This window comes from Bos mutus, chromosome 27 (genome assembly GCF_027580195.1).
Source record: "Bos mutus isolate GX-2022 chromosome 27, NWIPB_WYAK_1.1, whole genome shotgun sequence".
Taxonomy (NCBI): Eukaryota; Metazoa; Chordata; class Mammalia; order Artiodactyla; family Bovidae; genus Bos; species Bos mutus.
Genome location: NC_091643.1, coordinates 41,721,090 through 41,739,022, shown reverse-complemented (window position 1 = coordinate 41,739,022; position 17,933 = coordinate 41,721,090). Strand labels below are relative to the sequence as shown.

Below are 17,933 nucleotides of genomic sequence, written 5' to 3'. Positions count from 1 at the left end.
GGTGATTTAGTTCACATATGATAATATACATGTTTCAATGCTATTCTTTCAAGTCATCCCACCCTCACCTTCTCCCATAGAGTCCAAAAGACTGTTCTTTACATCTGTGTCTCTTTTGCTATCTCGCATATATGGTCATTATCATCTTTCTAAATTCCATATATATGCGTTAATATGCTGTATTGGTGTTTTTCTTTCTGACTTACTTCATTCTGTATAATAGGCTCTGGTTTCATCCACCTCATTAAAACTCATTCAAATGCATTATTTTTAATGGTCGAATAATATTCCATTGTGTATATGTACCACAGCTTTCTTATCCGTTTGTCTGCTGATGGACATCTAGGTTGCTTCCATGTCCTGGCTGTTGTAAACAGTGCTGTGATGAATATTGAAGTACATGTGTCTCTTTCAATCACTTTCTATGCAAACACACACTCACCTTCTACAGCCACACTTTCATTTTCCACACTCAGACACTCACTTTCCACACAACTTTAATTTCTACAGACACACTTTCACTTTCTACAGATGCATTCACTTTCTACACAAACATTTCACATTAATACACTGACAGTCTCATTCCACACCAGCACAGGCATAAACTTTCTAAACACACACATAGATATTCTCCACACACACATTCATTATCTACACACATTCACTTTCAAGACACAACACACACATTCACTTTCTACATACACTTTCACGTTTTACATACTCACATTGACACTACACACACATTCCCCTGCTACATACACATACACATTCATTTCTGAACATATATACATTCAGTTTGTACACACACACTCATACATTCACTTTCTATGCACACACATCTTTGCTTTCTACACACACTTTCACCTTATACACTCAGGTTTTCATTCTCCACACACACTTTCACTTTCCACACAAACACACTTTCAGTTCATGCATAGTCACTTTCACTTTCTATATATTTATTCACATTTTAAACTCACACATTCACATAACACACAGACATTCACTTCTTACACACAGATAATATTCACTTTCCACACATGCAGTTTTGCTTTCTACAACAATTCACTTTCTACACACACTTTCACATTTAACACTCCTAAACTTTCACTTTCTACACACACACACATTCACTTTCTGCACATACAGGCATTTTCTACACACACTTTTTCACTTCTTACACATATACTGTTTCATTTGCTACATACATGTTCACATTCTACACCAACAGAAATCACTTCTTACACACACTTTCACTTTCTATACTCACACTTTCACTGTCTACACAGATACACTTTCACTTTTTACACAGTTTTACTTCCAATACACACATGCACTTTCTAAACTCACACATATTTATGTTTTACACTCACACATCTTCACTCCCAACACAGACACATATTCACTTTTTACACACATATGCACTTTCTACACAAACATACCCACTTTCTACACACAAACTTTCACTCCCCACACTCAGATAATTTCCCTTTCTACAGGCACACTTTCATTTTCTACACATACTTTCACTTTCCACACATATATTTTACATTATACAAACATTCTCACTCTATATTCACACAGACTTTCTATACACACACATTCACTATCCACACACATTCACTATCTACACACAACACACTTGTCCACTTTCTACACACACTTTCACTGTCTACTCTCACATACACTTTTACTTTCTACACACACTCATTCACTCTACACACACAAACACATTCATTTCTACACATATATACTTTGTTTCTGTACACACACACTTTTACTTTCTACACAACCACACTCACTTTCTATGCAGACTTCCACTTTCTACACCCACACACTCACTTTCCATACACACACTTTCACTTTCTATGCACATACATATTCACATTCTACAAACACATATTCACTTTCTATTTAAACATTCACTTTCTACACACAGACTTTCAGTTTCTACAAACACATATTTTACATTCTACACTCACAAACATTCTCATTCTACAGCACACATACACACACTTTCTATGCACACATTCAGTACCTACACACATTCACTTTCTACACTTGGTTTCATATTCCACACCCTTTCACTTTCTACTGCTGCTGCTGCTGCTAAGTCGCTTCAGTCGTGTCCGACTCTGTGCGACCCCAGAGATGGCAGCCCACCAGGCTCCCCCGTCCCTGGGATTCTCCAGGCAAGAACACTGGAGTGGGTTGCCATTTCCTTCTCCAATGCGTGAAAGTGAAAAGTGAAAGTGAAGTTGCTCAGTCGTATCTGACTCTTCACGACCCCATGGACTGCAGCCCACCAGGCTCCTCTGTCCATGGGATTTTCCAGGCAAGAGTACTGGAGTGGGGTGCCATTGCCTTCTCCGTCACTTTCTACAGTTTCTCTTTTTACACACCCTTTCACTTTCTCCACATATCTTCACATTCCAAACATACACATTCACTTTTTAAACACACATTCACTTCCCATACACAGACATGTATTCACTTTCTTCACACACATTCACATTCTAGATACACACATTTTTACACAGGCATTTTCACTTTCCACACACACATTACATTCTACACTCACAAACATTCTCATTTTACACTCACACAGACATACAGTTTTAAAACACATTCACTATCTACACACAATCACTTTCTACACAGAAAACACACATTCACTTTCTACACACACACATTCCCTTTCTATAAATGTTTGCTTTCCACACATTTTCTTTCCACACACACTTTCTACAGACACACTTTCACTTTCCACACTCATACACTTTAACTTACTACACACACTTTCACTTTCCACACACACACACACACACATTTCTAAACCCAAAATCAGTTTCTACACACAAACATTCACTTTCTACACATACACTCTTTCACTTTCTACACATGCACTTTCACTTTCCACACACTGTTTCATTTCTACACATTCATATTCTACACACACACACACTTTTACTTTCACACATACACAGATTCACTTCCTACACACACATTCCCTTTCAACACACAATTTCACCTTCCATACACATTCACTGTCCACACACTCTTCACTTTCTATCCACTCACTTTCTACACACTTCCACTTTCTATACACACATATTCACATTTACACACACACAATTACATTCTACACTCACAAACATTCTCATTCTACAATCACACAGACACAGCCATTTTACACAGATATTCACTATCTACACACATTCACTTTCTACAACACACTCACATTGTACACATTCACTTTCAACAACACACACATTTATTTCTACACACACACATACACCTTCACTTTCTATACACACAGTCACTTTCTATGCACAGACACATACACTTTCCACACACACAAACTCACTTTCTATACACACACTTTTACTTTCTACAACCATACACTTTCACCTTCTACACCCATGCACTTTCACTTTCTACACACTTTCACTCTGTACACACAGTTTCACTTTCTACACACACTATCACCATACACATATTTTCACTTTCTACACACATTCAGTTTCTACACATACTTTCATTTTATATACAAATTTACCTTTTACAAACATACACTTTATACACACACACACATTCACATACTTCACCCACACCCACAAAAATTCACTTTCCACCCACATACACACTTATTCACTTTCTACACACACATTCACTTTCCATACTCAGACACATTCACTTATGTATGCACACACATTCACTTTCTACACACACATATACACATTTGTTTCTACACACATGTTCACTTTCTACACAGACACATTCACTTTTTACACACACACATTCACTTTTTATACACACACACATTCAATTTCCACACACAATTTACTCTTCAAACAAACACACACACTCTCTCTTTCAACATATATGTTCACTTTCTACACTCATACACTTTCACTTTCTACACACTAACTTTCTACACTCATACACATTTACTTCCCACACTTTCACTGTGTACACAAACACACTTTCACTTTCTACACACACTTTCACTTTGCACATGTACATTCATTCTGAACTTACAACCACATTAAACAAACACAGACACATTCACTTTCTACAGGCTTACAGACTTTCTACACACTTTTACTTTCTACACTCACACTTTCACTTTCCACACACGCTCTCACTTTCTAAGGCAGTGATTATGAGGTTTCACAGCACGGCCTGAACACAGTGGATACATCACACTGGCTGATTGATTTTGTAGCTGAAGGATAACAGAAGAATTCCCTCAGATGAAGAATCTCTGTCAAACTGGTACACAAAAGAGAGTGAAGACAGTAAATTACATCCACATGTTCATCAGTACCTAAAACTGCTCATTCTCCTAAGTTTCACCCAAATCTACATCCAAAGGCCAACTAGTTTTTCTAAAATGTGTGGAATTGGGAGGACAGAATGCATGTTAGCTGATCAATGATGAAAAGTTAAGTTCAGTCATTCTTCATGTCCAACTCTTTGCAACCCCATGGACTACAGCATGACAAGCTTCCCTGTCCATCACCAACACCCAGGGCTTGCTCAAACTCATGTTCATCGAGTTGGTGATGCCATACAACAATCTCATCCTCTGTCATCCCCTTCTCCTCCTGCCTTTAATCTCTCCCAGCATCAGGGTCTTTTCTAATGTGTCAGTCCTTCACATCAGGTGGTCAAAGTATTGGAGCTTCAGCATCAGTGCTTCTAGTGAATATTCAGGAATGATTTCCTTTAAGGTTGACTGGATTGATCTCCTTATTGTCCAAGGGACTCTCAGGAATCTTCCCCAACAGCACTATTCAAAAGCATCAATTCTTTGGCACTTAGCTTTCTTTACGGTCCAACTCTCACATCCATACATGACTACTGGAAAAACCATAGCTTTGACTACACAGACCTTGGTTGGTAAAGTAATGTCTCTGCTTTTAAATATGCTGTCTAGGTTTGTCATAGTTTTTCTTGCAATGGGTAAGCATCTTTTAATTTCATGGATGCAGTCACCATCTGCAGTAATTTTGGAGTCCAAGAAAATAAATTTTGTTATTGTTTCCATTTTTTCCACATCTATTTGCCATGAAGTGATGGGACTGGATGCCAGGAGCTTAGTTTTTTGAATGTTGAGTTTTAAGCCAGCTTTTCCACTCTCCTCTTTTGCTTTAATCAAGAGGCTCTTAAGTTCTTCATTGCTGTCTGCCATAAGGGTCATGTATTCTGCATATCTGAGGTTATTGATATTTCTCCCAGCAATCCTTATTCCAGCTTGTGCTTCATCCAGCCTGGCATTGTCACGTGATGTACTCTGCATATAAGTTAAATAAGCAAGGTGACAATATACAACTTTGATGTACCCCATTCCTAATTTGGGACCAGTCCATTGTTCCATGTCTGGTTCTAATTGTTGCTTCTTGACCTGCATACAGGTTTCTCAGGAGGCAGTTAAGGTGGTCTTGTATTCCCATCTTTTAAAAAATTTTCCACAGTTTGCTGTGATCCACACAGTCTTTGGTGTAGTCTATTGGCTTTGGCATAGTCAATAAAGCAGAAGTAGATGTTTTTCTGGAACTCTTTTACTTTTTTGATGATCCAGCAGATGTTGGCAATTTGATCTCTGGTTCCTCTGCCTTTTCTAAATCCAGCTTGAACATCTGGAAGTTCTCAGTTCACATACTGTTGAAATCTAGCTTGGAGAATTTTGAGCATTACTTAGCTAGCCTGTGAAACAAGTGCAATTGTGTGGTAGTTTGAACATTCTTTGGCAATGTCTTTCTTTGGGATTGAAATGAAAACTGACCCTTTCCAGTCCTGTGGCCACTGCTGAGTTTGCAAATCTGCTGCTACATTGAGTGCATCACTTTAACAGCATCATCTTTTAGGATTTGAGATACCTCAGCTTGAATTCCAGGGCTTCCCTGATAGCTCAGTTGGTAAAGATTCTTCCTGGAATCCAGGTGACCCCAGTTCAATTCCTGGGTTGGGAAGATACACTGGAGAAGGGCTAGGCTACCCACTCCAGTATTCTTGGGCTTCCTTTGTGGCTCAGCTGATGAAGAATCCACCTGCAATGTAGGAGACCTGGGTTCAATCCCTGGGTTGGGATGATCCCCTGGAGAAGGGAAAGGTTACCCCTTCCAGTGTTCTAGCCTGGAGAATTCCATAGAATATACAGTCCACGGGGTCACAAAAAGTTTGACAAAACTGAGCGACTTTCACTTTCACACTGGAATTCCATCACCTCCACTATCTTTGCAGTGATGCTTCCTAAGGCCCAGTTGACTTCACATTCCAGGAAGTCTGGCTCTAAGTGACTGATCACCCAACCATGGTTATCTGAGTCATGACAATATTTTGTGCGTAGTTCTTCTGTGCATTCTTGTCACCTCCTCTTAATATCTTCTGCTTGTGTTAGCTCCAAACCATTTCTGTCTTTTATTGTGCCCATTTTGCATGAAATGTTCCCTTGGTATCTCTAATTTTCTTGAAAATATCTCTAATCTTTCCTATTCTATCATTTTCCTCTATCTTTTAGATAGAGGAAAATGATAACTTAGGAAGGATTGCACTGATATCTTAGGAAGGATTTCTGAGCTCTCCTTGCTATTCTTTGGAATTCTGCATTCAGATCAGTAAATATTTCCTTTTCTCCTTGCCTTTCACTTCTCTTTTCTTTTTTCGTTTTATTTTATTTTTTTAATTTTGAATTTAAATTTATTTAATTAGAGGCTAATTACTTTACAATATTGTATTGTTTTGCCATACATCAACATGAATCCACCACGGGTATACACGTGTTCCCCATCCTGAACCCCCCTCCCTCCTCGTACCATCCCTCTGGGTCATCCCAGTGCACCAGCCCCAAGGAACCAGTATCATGCATCGAACCTAGACTGGCAATTTGTTTCTTATATGATATTATACCTGTTTCAATGCCATTCTCCCATATTATGCTGCCCTCACCCTCTCCCACAGAGTCCAAAAGACTGTTTTATACATCTGTGTCTCTTTTGCGGTCTTGCATACAGGGTTATCATTACCATCTTTCTAAATTCCATATATATGCATTAGTATACTGTATTGGTGTTTTTCTTTCTGGATTACTTCACTCTGTATATTCGGCTCCAGTTTCATCCACCTCATTAGAACTGATTCAAATATATTCTGTTTAATGGCTGAGTAATACTCCATTGTGTATATGTACCACAGCTTTCTTATCCATTCATCTGCTGATGGACATCTAGGTTGCTTCCATGTCCTGGTTATTATAAACTGCTGCAATGAACATTGGGATACATGTGTTTCTTTCATTTCTGGTTTCCTCGGTGTGTATGCCCAGCAGTGGTATTACTGGGTCAAAGGGCAGTTCTACTTCCAGGTTTTTAAGGAATCTCCACACTGTTCTCCATAGTGGCTGTACTAGTTTGCATTCCCACCAAAAGTGTAAGAGGGTTCCCTTTTCTCCACAACCTCCCCAGCACTTATTATTTGTAGACTTTTTGATAGCAGCCATTCTGACTGGCATGAAATGGTTCCTCATTGTGGTTTGGTTTTGCATTTCTCTGATAATGAGTGATGTTGAGCATCTTTTCATGTATTTGTTAGCCATCTGTATGTCTTCTTTGGAGAAATGTCTGTTTAGTTCTTTGGCCCATTTTTTTCAGTGGGTTGTTTATTTTTCTGGGATTGAGCTGCAGGAGTTGCTCATGTATTTTTGATATTATTTGTCCATTGCTTCATTTGCTATTATTTTCTCCCATTCTGAAGGCTGTCTTTTCACCTTGCTTATAGTTTCCTTTGTTGTGCAGAAGCTTTTAAGTTTAATTAGGTCCCATTTGTTTATTTTTGCTTTTATTTCCAATATTCTGGGAGGTGGGTCATAGAGGATCCTGCTGTGATGTATGTCAGAGAGTGTTTTGCCTATGTTCTCCTCTAGGAGTTTTATAGTTTCTGGTCTTACATTTAGATCTTTAATCCATTTTGAGTTTATTTTTGTGTATAGTGTTAGAAAGTGTTCTAGTTTCATTCTTTTACAAGTGGTTGACCAGTTTTCCCAGCACCACTTGTTAAAGAGATTGTCTTTTTTTTTTTTTAATTGTATATTCTCGCCTCCTTTGTCAAAGGTAAGGTGTCCATAGTGTGTGGATTTATCTCTGGGCTTTCTATTTTGTTCCATTGATCTATGTTTCTGTCTTTGTGCCAGTACCATACTGTCTTGATGACTGTGGCTTTGCAGTAGAGCCTGAGGTCAGGCAGGTTGATTCCTCCAGTCCCATTCTTCTTTCTCATGATTGCTTTGGCTATTCAAGGTTTTTTGTATTTCCATACAAATTGTGAAATTATTTGTTCTAGTTCTCTGAAAAATACTGTTGGTAGCTTGATAGGGATTGCATTGAATCTATAGATTGCTTTGAGGAGTATACTCATTTTCACTATATTGATTCTTCCAATCCATGAACATGGTATATTTCTCCATCTATTAGTGTCCTCTTTGATTTCTTTCACCAGTGTTTTATAGTTTTCTATATATAGGTCTTTTGTTTCTTTAGGTAGATATATTCCTAAGTATTCTATTCTTTTTGTTGCAATGGTGAATGGAATTGTTTCCTTAATTTCTCTTTCTGTTTTCTCATTATTAGTGTATAGAAATGCAAGGGATTTCTGTGTGTTGATTTTATATCCTGCCACTTTACTATATTCATTGATTAGCTCTCGTAATTTTCTGGTGGAGTCTCTAGGGTTTTCTATGTAGAGGATCATGTTACAAGTCTCATGTGCAAGCAGTGAAAGTTTTACTTCTTCTTTTCCAATTTGGATTCCTTTTATTTCTTTTTCTGCTCTAATAGCTGTGGCCAAAACTTCCAAAACTACGTTGAATAGTAGTGATGAGAGTCTTGTCTTGTTTCTGACTTTAGAGGAAATGCTTTTAATTTTTCACCATTGAAGATAATGTTTGCTGTGGGCTTGTCAGATATAGCTTTTATTATATTGTGGTATGTTCTTCTATTCCTGCTTTCTGGAGGGTTTTTATCATAAATGGATGTTGAATTTTGTCAAAGGCTTTCTCTGCATCTATTGAGATAATCATATGGCTTTTATTTTTCAATTTGTTAATGTGGTGTATTGCATTGATTGATTTGCAGATATTGAAGAATCCTTGCATCCCTGGGATAAAGCCTACTTGGTCATGATGTATGATCTTTTTAATGTATTGTTGGATTCTGATTGCTAGAATTTTGTTAAGGATTTTTGCATCTATGTTCATCAGTGATACTGGCCTGTAGTTTTCTTTTTTTGTGGCATCTTTGTCTGGTTTTGATATTAGGGTGATGGTGGCCTCATAGAATGAGTTTGGAAGTTTATCTCCCTCTGCAATTTTCTGGAAGAGTTTGAGTAGGATGGGTGTTAGCTCTTCTCTAAATTTTTGGTAGAATTCAGCTCTAAGCCCTCTGGTCCTGGGCTTTTGTTTGCTGGAAGATTTCTGATTACAGGTTCAATTTCCTTGCTTGTGATAGGTCTGTTAAGATTTTCTATTTCTTCCTGGTTTAGTTTTGGAAAGTTGTACTTTTCTAAGAATTTGTCCATTTCTTCCACGTTGTCCATTTTATTGGCATATAATTGCTGATAGTAGTCTCTTATGATCCTTTGTATTTCTGTGTTGTCTGTTGTGATCTCTCCATTTTCATTTCTAATTTTATTGATTTAACTTTTCTCCCTTTGTTTCTTGATGAGTCTGGCTAGTTGTTTGTCAATTTTATTTATCCTCTCAAAGAACCAGCTTTTGACTTTGTTGATTTTTGCTATGGTCTCTTTTGTTTCTTTTGCATTTCTTTCTCCCCTAATTTTTAAGATTTCTTTCCTTCTACTAACCCTGGGGTTCTTCATTTCTTCCTTTTCTAGTTGCTTTTAGTGTAGAGTTAGGTTATTTACTTGACTTTTTTTCTTGTTTCTTGAGGTATGCCTGTGTTACTATGATCCTTCCCCTTAGCACTGCTTTTACAGTGTCCAACAGGTTTTGGGTTGTTGTGTTTTCATTTTCATTCATTTTTATGAATATTTTGATTTCTTCTGTGATTTGTTGGTTATTCAGCAGCCTGTTTTTCAGCCTCCAATGTTTATATTTTAATAGTTTTTCTCATGTAATTAAGATCTAATCTTACTGCATTGTGGTCAGAAAAGATGCTTGGAATGATTTCAAATTTTTTGAATTTACCAAGGCTAGATTTATGGCCCAGGATGTGATCTATCCTGGAGAAGCTTCCGTGTGCACTTGAGAAAAAGGTGAAATTCATTGTTTTGGGGTTAAATGTCCTAGAAATATTAATTAGGTCTAACTGGTCTATCGTATCTTTTAAAGTTTGTGTTTCCTTGTTAATTTTCTGTTTAGTTGATCTATCTATAGGTGTGAGTAGGGTATTAAAGTCTTCCACTCTTATTGTGTTATTGTTAATTTCCCCTTTCATACTTGTTAGCATTTGTCTTACATGTGGTGCTCCTATATTGGTGCATATATATATTTATAATTGTTATATCTTCTTCTTGGATTGATCCTTTGATCATTATGTAGTGTCCTTCTTTGTCTCTTTTCACAGCCTTTGTTTTAAAGTCTATTTTATCTGATATGAGTATTGCTACTGCTGCTTTCTTTTGGTCTCTATTTGGAATATCTTTTTCCAGCCCTTCACTTTCAGTCTGTATGTGTCCCTTGTTTTGAGGTGGGTCTCTTGTAGATGACATATATAGGGGTCTTGCTTATGTATCCATTAAGCCAGTCTTTGTCTTTTGGTTGGGGCATTCAACCCATTTACATTTAAGGTAAGTACTGACAAGTATGATCCTGTTGCCATTTACTTTATTGTTTTGGGTTCGAGTTTATACACCCTTTCTGTGTTTCCTGTCTAGAGAAGATCCTTTAGCATTTGTTGGAGAGCTGGTTTGGTGGTGCTGAATTCTCAGCTTTTTCTTGTCTGTAAAGCTTTTGATTTCTCCTTCATATTTGAATGAGATCCTTGCTGGGTACAGTAATCTGGGCTGTAGGTTATTTTCTTTCATCACTTTATTAAGTATGTACTGCCATTCCCTGCTGGCCTGAAGACTTTCTATTGAAAGATCAGCTGTTATTCTTATGGGAATCCTCTTGTGTGTTATTTGTTGTTTTTCCCTTGCTGCTTTTAATATTTGTTCTTTATATTTGATCTTTGTTAATTTGATTAATATGTGTCTTGGGGTGTTTCACCTTGGGTTTATCCTGTTTGGAACTCTCTGGGTTTCTTGGACTTGGGTGATTATTTCCTTCTCCATTTTAGGGAAGTTTTCAACTATTATCTCCTCAAGTATTAAAAAATATAACTTTGCTATAAATTCTATATATATGAAGCTTATATAATAATTTGAATTAAATATAAAATTATTCTTTAAATCACTAAGAATTTCTTATTACAGAATATGAATAAAATATAATTTCATATTAGTCAAAAAGTACATATAACCTTATATGTGTATTTGCATATATATGTTTGCACATAATTATATAGATGAGCCTGTCAAACAGAGAAATGTGCACAAGTTTTTAATTTTAGTTATTAGAAAGGGTTTGGGCAAGATTAACATGAGTAGCAGTGGGTGATGTCAGGAAAGGAAGGCAAGAAAAGAAAAAAGATTAAAAATTCAGCAAGTGAGGTATGGACCTTTCATACATTTATAAAATTACATGTGTTTTTACACATTAAAGCTTCATTTAGTAATTATTAGATATGCTTCATATATATAGCACTTATATCAGATTTACATTTTTTTTAAAACTTGAAGTATATTTTAAGAAGGAGAACCTTTTGCATTTCATTACTTTTTAATGTCCTGTAAGTCATCACTTTTCTTTGGAGTGAAGATTGGGCAAGATTAACATGAGTAGAAGTGTAATATGTCAGGAAAGGAAGGCAAGGAAAGAAAAAAAGACTAAAAATTCAGCAAGTGAGATATGGCTCTTTCATACATTTATAAAATTACCTGTGCTTTTACACATTAAAAGTTCATTTAATGTATTTTAGGAAAGATTCTAAAACATTGTTAAAAAAAAAAAAAAAGAAGAAAGAAAGCATGTATTCCTGCCCTGGATTCCACACTGACCTGCTCCCATTCATCTTTTTCACCCTATTCTGGATGTGAAGATTTTTCAGAGAAGGGAAAAGCTGACTAGCATCAGAAAAACATCCCAAGCTCAGTCCCACTCCACTCCACTTCAGAAGGACAGGCACAGATATTACAACCAAATAATATAGTCCTGTGATCTCCTGATGTGAGAAGCTAAAGCGAAGAGCCAAACTTGGACGGATGGATGAAAACCACAACAGGAAGGAAACTGGGGTTACTTTACAGAACACACTGCATTATGATAGTTTAGCAATTGTGTTTAAATATTTATAATCATTGTTCTTAAATGTTTTTGATAGTAGTTGACAGTACTGATAGCAGCTTTTTGTCATTTAGTGACAGTTCAGCTGGGCTTTCTCTCTCTTCTCTCTTAGTTCCATGCTCTCTACCTGGTGAAATGGGCATATACATAATCACAAATAAGTACCAGGACTGCCGTAACCATTTTTCTAGCACAAAATATTGCTTAGGATGCATAATTTTAGTGATATTTTGTATAGCTCACATGGCCAGTAGGTATACTTTAAATAGAGAAATTTATTATTATATTACATTCTGAAGTAAATGAACGTATTTCATTGTTTTACTGATTTTATTATCTTATTTTATAATAAATCACTGTGTCTTCTTTTTGAGTTGTGAATTAAAAATCACCAAGGCTCTCTGTCCTTCACAGAGAAAGTTCTGGGGATTGCGCAGTGCAGTGTGGAAAGAAGTGGGAATCAGCAAGTCTCCTGCCACATGACTCAGCGAGACCGCACACGCTGAGTTCCACCAGGCAATAGGGCAGGGCCCTGGCATGGGGACCACTTACTCTCATAGCGAATGAGGAATCCCACGCTGGACCGGCTGTTGTCTGTGCTGAACAGGAGGTACATGAAGTTGCCCGTGCTGATGAGGAATTGCGGTGCCTGCGTGCCGTGGTACTCCCCGATCAGCGGGGACGAGCTGGCCGGCCCATCTCTGACCTCCAGCGTGTCGTAGTTGACTTCGGTTTGGAATCTGCGGGCAAATGTGTCCAGTGAGAAGAGAAATGCAGGGCAGCGCTAACTTACAGGCATCCTGTGTCTTTATTCACTGAGTGAAAACCCAGGTACAGCAAGAGAAGTAAATAGATCCAGATACACATGCACTCTCAGACTCTGGCACATGTGGTATCTTAGGTTATTACTAACTTCCGTGCACTCCCACAGCCCTCCCCATGACTGAATACTCTGTCCAGTAATATCACAAATGGGGTAGGGGGAGTCATTCAGCTTTAAAATACAAATACTGTGAGCCAGTTAGATAGAGAATCAACAATCAGTGAAAGTCAATCAAGATGCATTTTCAAACTGTTTTTTCATGATCCCCAGTATAACATGATTACAGATTTCTTAAAATGAGCATATTGAAGTGACATGATCTCCTAAAGGAAAGAGGTAAATCAAATATGACACTACTTTAAATACTTTTCCTGAAATAAAGAATCCTGTGCCTTTTAAAGCTGCAGTAATTCTTTTTTCTTTTATTAATGTTTTTAATTATGAAAGTATGCTAACATACTTGGAGACTTGGAAAATACAGAGCAACATCACATATATAATAGTTCCACTATATATTATACTTGTTTTATTAAGTTGATAAATTAAGATTTTTAGTTGGAGTTTCAATATCAAGCTCTCAAAAATAATAGAATGAATAGACAGAAAAGTAGAAGAATACAGTAGATCTGGGAAGCACTAAAGCTGCACTGACTCCGGTATAACAGTGGAAGGACACTGGGCTTCAGAAAGCAAATGCTACTTCAGTGATTTGAGAAAGTTAGAACAGCTTCCAAGAAGTGCCTAACTTTCCTTCCTGGGAGGACTTATGCCTCCAGAGAACCTGGTCTGGTGTTATGCTCATACACAGCTGCAGCCACTTGGGTGCTCTCAGATACAGTGGAGGTGCCATTCCAGACACTGAGATAATTGTGTAAATGGGCCCGTCTGAGCTAACCGGCTTTCAAAGGGTCTGGCGTGGTCCCCAGGAAGCAGCTCACTGCCGGAGCCTCTGATGCACTCAGTGATCAAGGAATTGGGGGGAAGCCTGTGCCGTGGTCCCTGGGGTGGGCATTGCATGGTGCTGGCAGGGAGGAGAAAGAAGGGACAGAGTGGCCATCTTAGGCCCCTAGCACAGAGCAATGAAAAAAGATGAAATCAAAGGACCCTGTGTGTGATCATTAAATCACACACTTTTCCTTGTGTGTGTTTGTGTGTGTGTATAGTTACTCAGTCCTGTCTGACTTTTTGCGACCCTATGGACTGTAGCCCACCACGCACCTCTGTCCATGGGATTCTCCAGGCAAGAATACTGGACTGGGTCCCTCACCCTCCTCCAGGGGATCTTCCCAACTCAGGGATGGAGCCCATGTCTCTGGCATCTCCTGCACTGGCAGACCGGTTCTTTACCACAAGTGCCATCTGAGAAGCCCTTTCTTTGTGTGAATACATAATAATAATATCTTCGTGCAACTAACTTAGAATGGTCCCTGACCCTTCATCTTCCAGGATTTCAACCAATTGGTGTAGCATGTGGCTAGGTCAGAATATGGTCAGAGGCCAGGCATTTGGGGGTGGGGAGAGAGGGCAGCTTTGCATTTTACTATTAAAAATGTTCTCTAAAGTATCTATGGCTTCACAGTTTATTCGAGTTCACATTCAAGAAGCCTAGATGATCATGGGATAAATCTCATGTGCAATATCTGCCCTGAAGTTTTCACAACTTTCATCTTGAGAGATAGCCGGGACAGATAGAGGGCACACCTCCGCAGCCGGAGGATCTCCAGGGCAACTTCAGAAAGAGAAATGTAAATGATTTCCATGTCTGGCAACCCAGCACACACCGCATAACGATACCACAGTGCGGAATTTAAAACTGTTCGTATAAACACGCTCTTTATTAGGATGCCAGCCCACAGCTCAAGTTATAAACCTAAGCACTATGCAAGTAATCTTTAGAAGACTGTGTGCAATGTACAGGGTGAAAAAAAATCACAAGTGTCTAAAAGTATCTGAAATGCTGGAATTTAGCAAATAACACAGTCCAATAATATAGAAAAGACAAGATTGAGAAACATTATGAGTATTTTTTTTCCAGCAACTGAAAATGGAACACTAAGAAATTGTGCCAAACCAGAATGTGAAATCACCACTTTTACTAAATGAGTTAAATGTGATGTGCTGCTGGGAATCAGGGCGTGTGTCTGCGTTTTTCCCCTCTCAATACTAGAAAGTATAAAAAATTATAATAAGAAACTAAATTCAATGTATTTAATATTTATAAAGTTCTTTTTTCCCATTGACTAAGATTATATGCCAGAATCCATTCTCCAATATAAGGAATACATAGACCATTTTTTTTTCTTTTCTTCTGAGAGATTATCCTACTGAAGTCGTAATTATCCCATCAGATATAATAATGCCAATAATAACTTCAAATATAAACAGTTACTAAGTGATAATACAATTCCTGCTAAAAACCTCTCCTTTATGGATGCTATCATTGAGTATTAGGAAATTAGTGTAGAAAATAATGTCATAAGGTATATCTGTCTTGAGACATTGTAATAGTCTGAATACTAGAACCCTAAACTCAGTCTGCTTAGGAAGCTCATTGCTGGAGAGAGCTCATTTTGCTCAGATATTAACCTTGAAACACTAAACAAAGATGCTTCCTTGGATTTTAAAGCATTTGGGTCCATTCTATAGCATTTTTAGGTTCTTGATTTTCAAATCAATGGTTGAGACAATCTGGACAATGTTTTATCATGGAGAATTCAAATAGCATGTTTCTTCTTTTTTAGATTATCAAATGCATTATCCAACACCCAAGCTGAGCAGCACTCCAGTGACGGAACCACTTGTGGCTAATTAAAAGGCAAGAAATCTGTTGCACACAGTCTGCTATCAACTCTGCAACCCAGACCACCTTTCAGTTTCCCAGAGTCACTCCGAAAGCCACAGAGCTCTTCTTTTATGCTCTGCAAACCCCTAAGGGTCGAAGGGCTCCATTTGCAATAAAACACCAAGCCGAATTTATTCCACCCTCAGGTCAAAAGTACAGAACTGGACTCAAGGGCCAGTGACTGTGAACACTGGGAATGCTGTCTGGGGCCACCACACCCTCAAGCACATCTGCAGAGGTGCCTTAACTGTGGGCTTAGAGGACAAAACAGAGAAGAACAGAACTTACTGAGCAAACACCTGTTCTAAATGAACTCCTTTAGGGGAACTAAAGGTGAAAACCTGTCATCTTTCTAACGACTTAAGATCCATTTAAATAAAAATGCTGGGTATTCATGAGTCATCAGGTCCAAATTAAGGAAAGCAAAGTTTTTTCTTACCTATCAAAAGTGATTTTGATAGAGTGTCCTGGTTTTGCTTCAATTATCCATTCACAATTTAAGGAATCTTTGTAATACCCTGGCCATCCTGGGGGCAAAATCACTCCACTTGAAGCTGTCAGATGTCCTCCACATGGGGCTGAAAGATGATGCAGGGGTCAGAAGGTCAAATTATGTACATGTACCATGGCAACACCTCAGAAACAGCAGGGATTCATTCCTGAGTTCATAGACTTGATGGTTTCTAGTATTCAAGCAAAGGTTGAAAGTTTGTTAGTGGCTCAGTCATGTCCGGCTCTGTGATCCCACGGACTGTAGCCCTCCAGGGCTCCTCTGTTAATGGGATTCTCCAGGCAAGAATACTGAGGTGGGCTGCCATTCCCTACTTCAGGGGATCTTCCCAACCCAGGGATCAAACTCAGGTCTCCTGCATTAACAGTGGATTCTTTACCATCTGAGCTACCAGTTATTTCCAAGTAAACTGAGAATATTGAAATCAGAGCACGTATATTTCACACCTGGGCATTTATCATCAGCCTTCAGCAAAGTTCTTTTCACCTAACAATGGTAATAATGGCACAGTCTGAGAGAGTGGTCAGCACCAAACACCTCCCAGGAATTATCACGTTCAATCATCACAACAGAGTCACGAGGCAGGGATACCACCGATACTCATATCTTATGTGTATTCATGTCAACAAGTGTCTGCTGACAGACTTAATTACCTGGCATCTACAATTAAAATATTCTGCAGTGTGTGCGTATTTTAAAACGTGTGTATGTGTTGATTCACTTCAAGGTATGTTCGTTTTATTAAAGTAATTTGCCACATATAATTTACTAAATTATTTTTCTTTCAAATCTCTTTTATAGTACTTTGATTATTCACATTTTGCACTTTTCATTGGATCACTTTGGGTAATTTATATTTTGCCAGGAAAACCCCAATTTTATTTGAACTTTAAAAGTTGTTGCCATAGAGATGTATTCTTGTACAGTCATTTTTCACTCAAGGTAACTTGTGTTTTTTAATGACACTGAATTGCACAGAAGAATAAAAGCTGGTTAGGTGTAAAACAAAGACAGAAAAATCTTTCTCTCAGCAGCTGAGTTTCTCAGTACAAGTAATCTTTAACAGTCTCTTTCACCATTAACTAGTCTGTGTTTGGGATTCCCAGCTGGCACTAATAGTAAAGAATCCTCCTGCCAATGGGTTCGATCCCTGGGTTGGGAAGATCCTCTGGAGCAGGGAATGGCAACCCATTCTAGTATCCTTGCCTGGGAAATCCCAAGGACAGAGGAGCCTGGTGGGCTACAGTCCATGGGGTCTCAGAGAGTCGGACATGACTAAGTAACTAAGCACTCACACAGTCGTCTGTGTTTAGGGGCTTTGCTATTGTTGTTAACAACCCATCCCTGGGGTTTG

At 38.2% G+C, this 17,933-nt stretch overlaps 1 protein-coding gene across 1 annotated transcript in view; it reads right to left on the bottom strand.

The window, feature by feature from the left end:
* CSMD1 (CUB and Sushi multiple domains 1) overlaps positions 1–17,933 on the bottom strand; it is a 1,688,220-nt gene that overhangs the window by 384,749 nt on the left and 1,285,538 nt on the right. Inside the window, exons 15-16 of the mRNA XM_070364228.1 lie at positions 16,508–16,646; positions 12,956–13,143 (exon numbers count right to left, since the gene is read on the bottom strand). Coding sequence (XP_070220329.1) covers positions 12,956–13,143; positions 16,508–16,646 — 327 coding nt within the window. The remainder of the gene's footprint in view (positions 1–12,955; positions 13,144–16,507; positions 16,647–17,933) is intronic.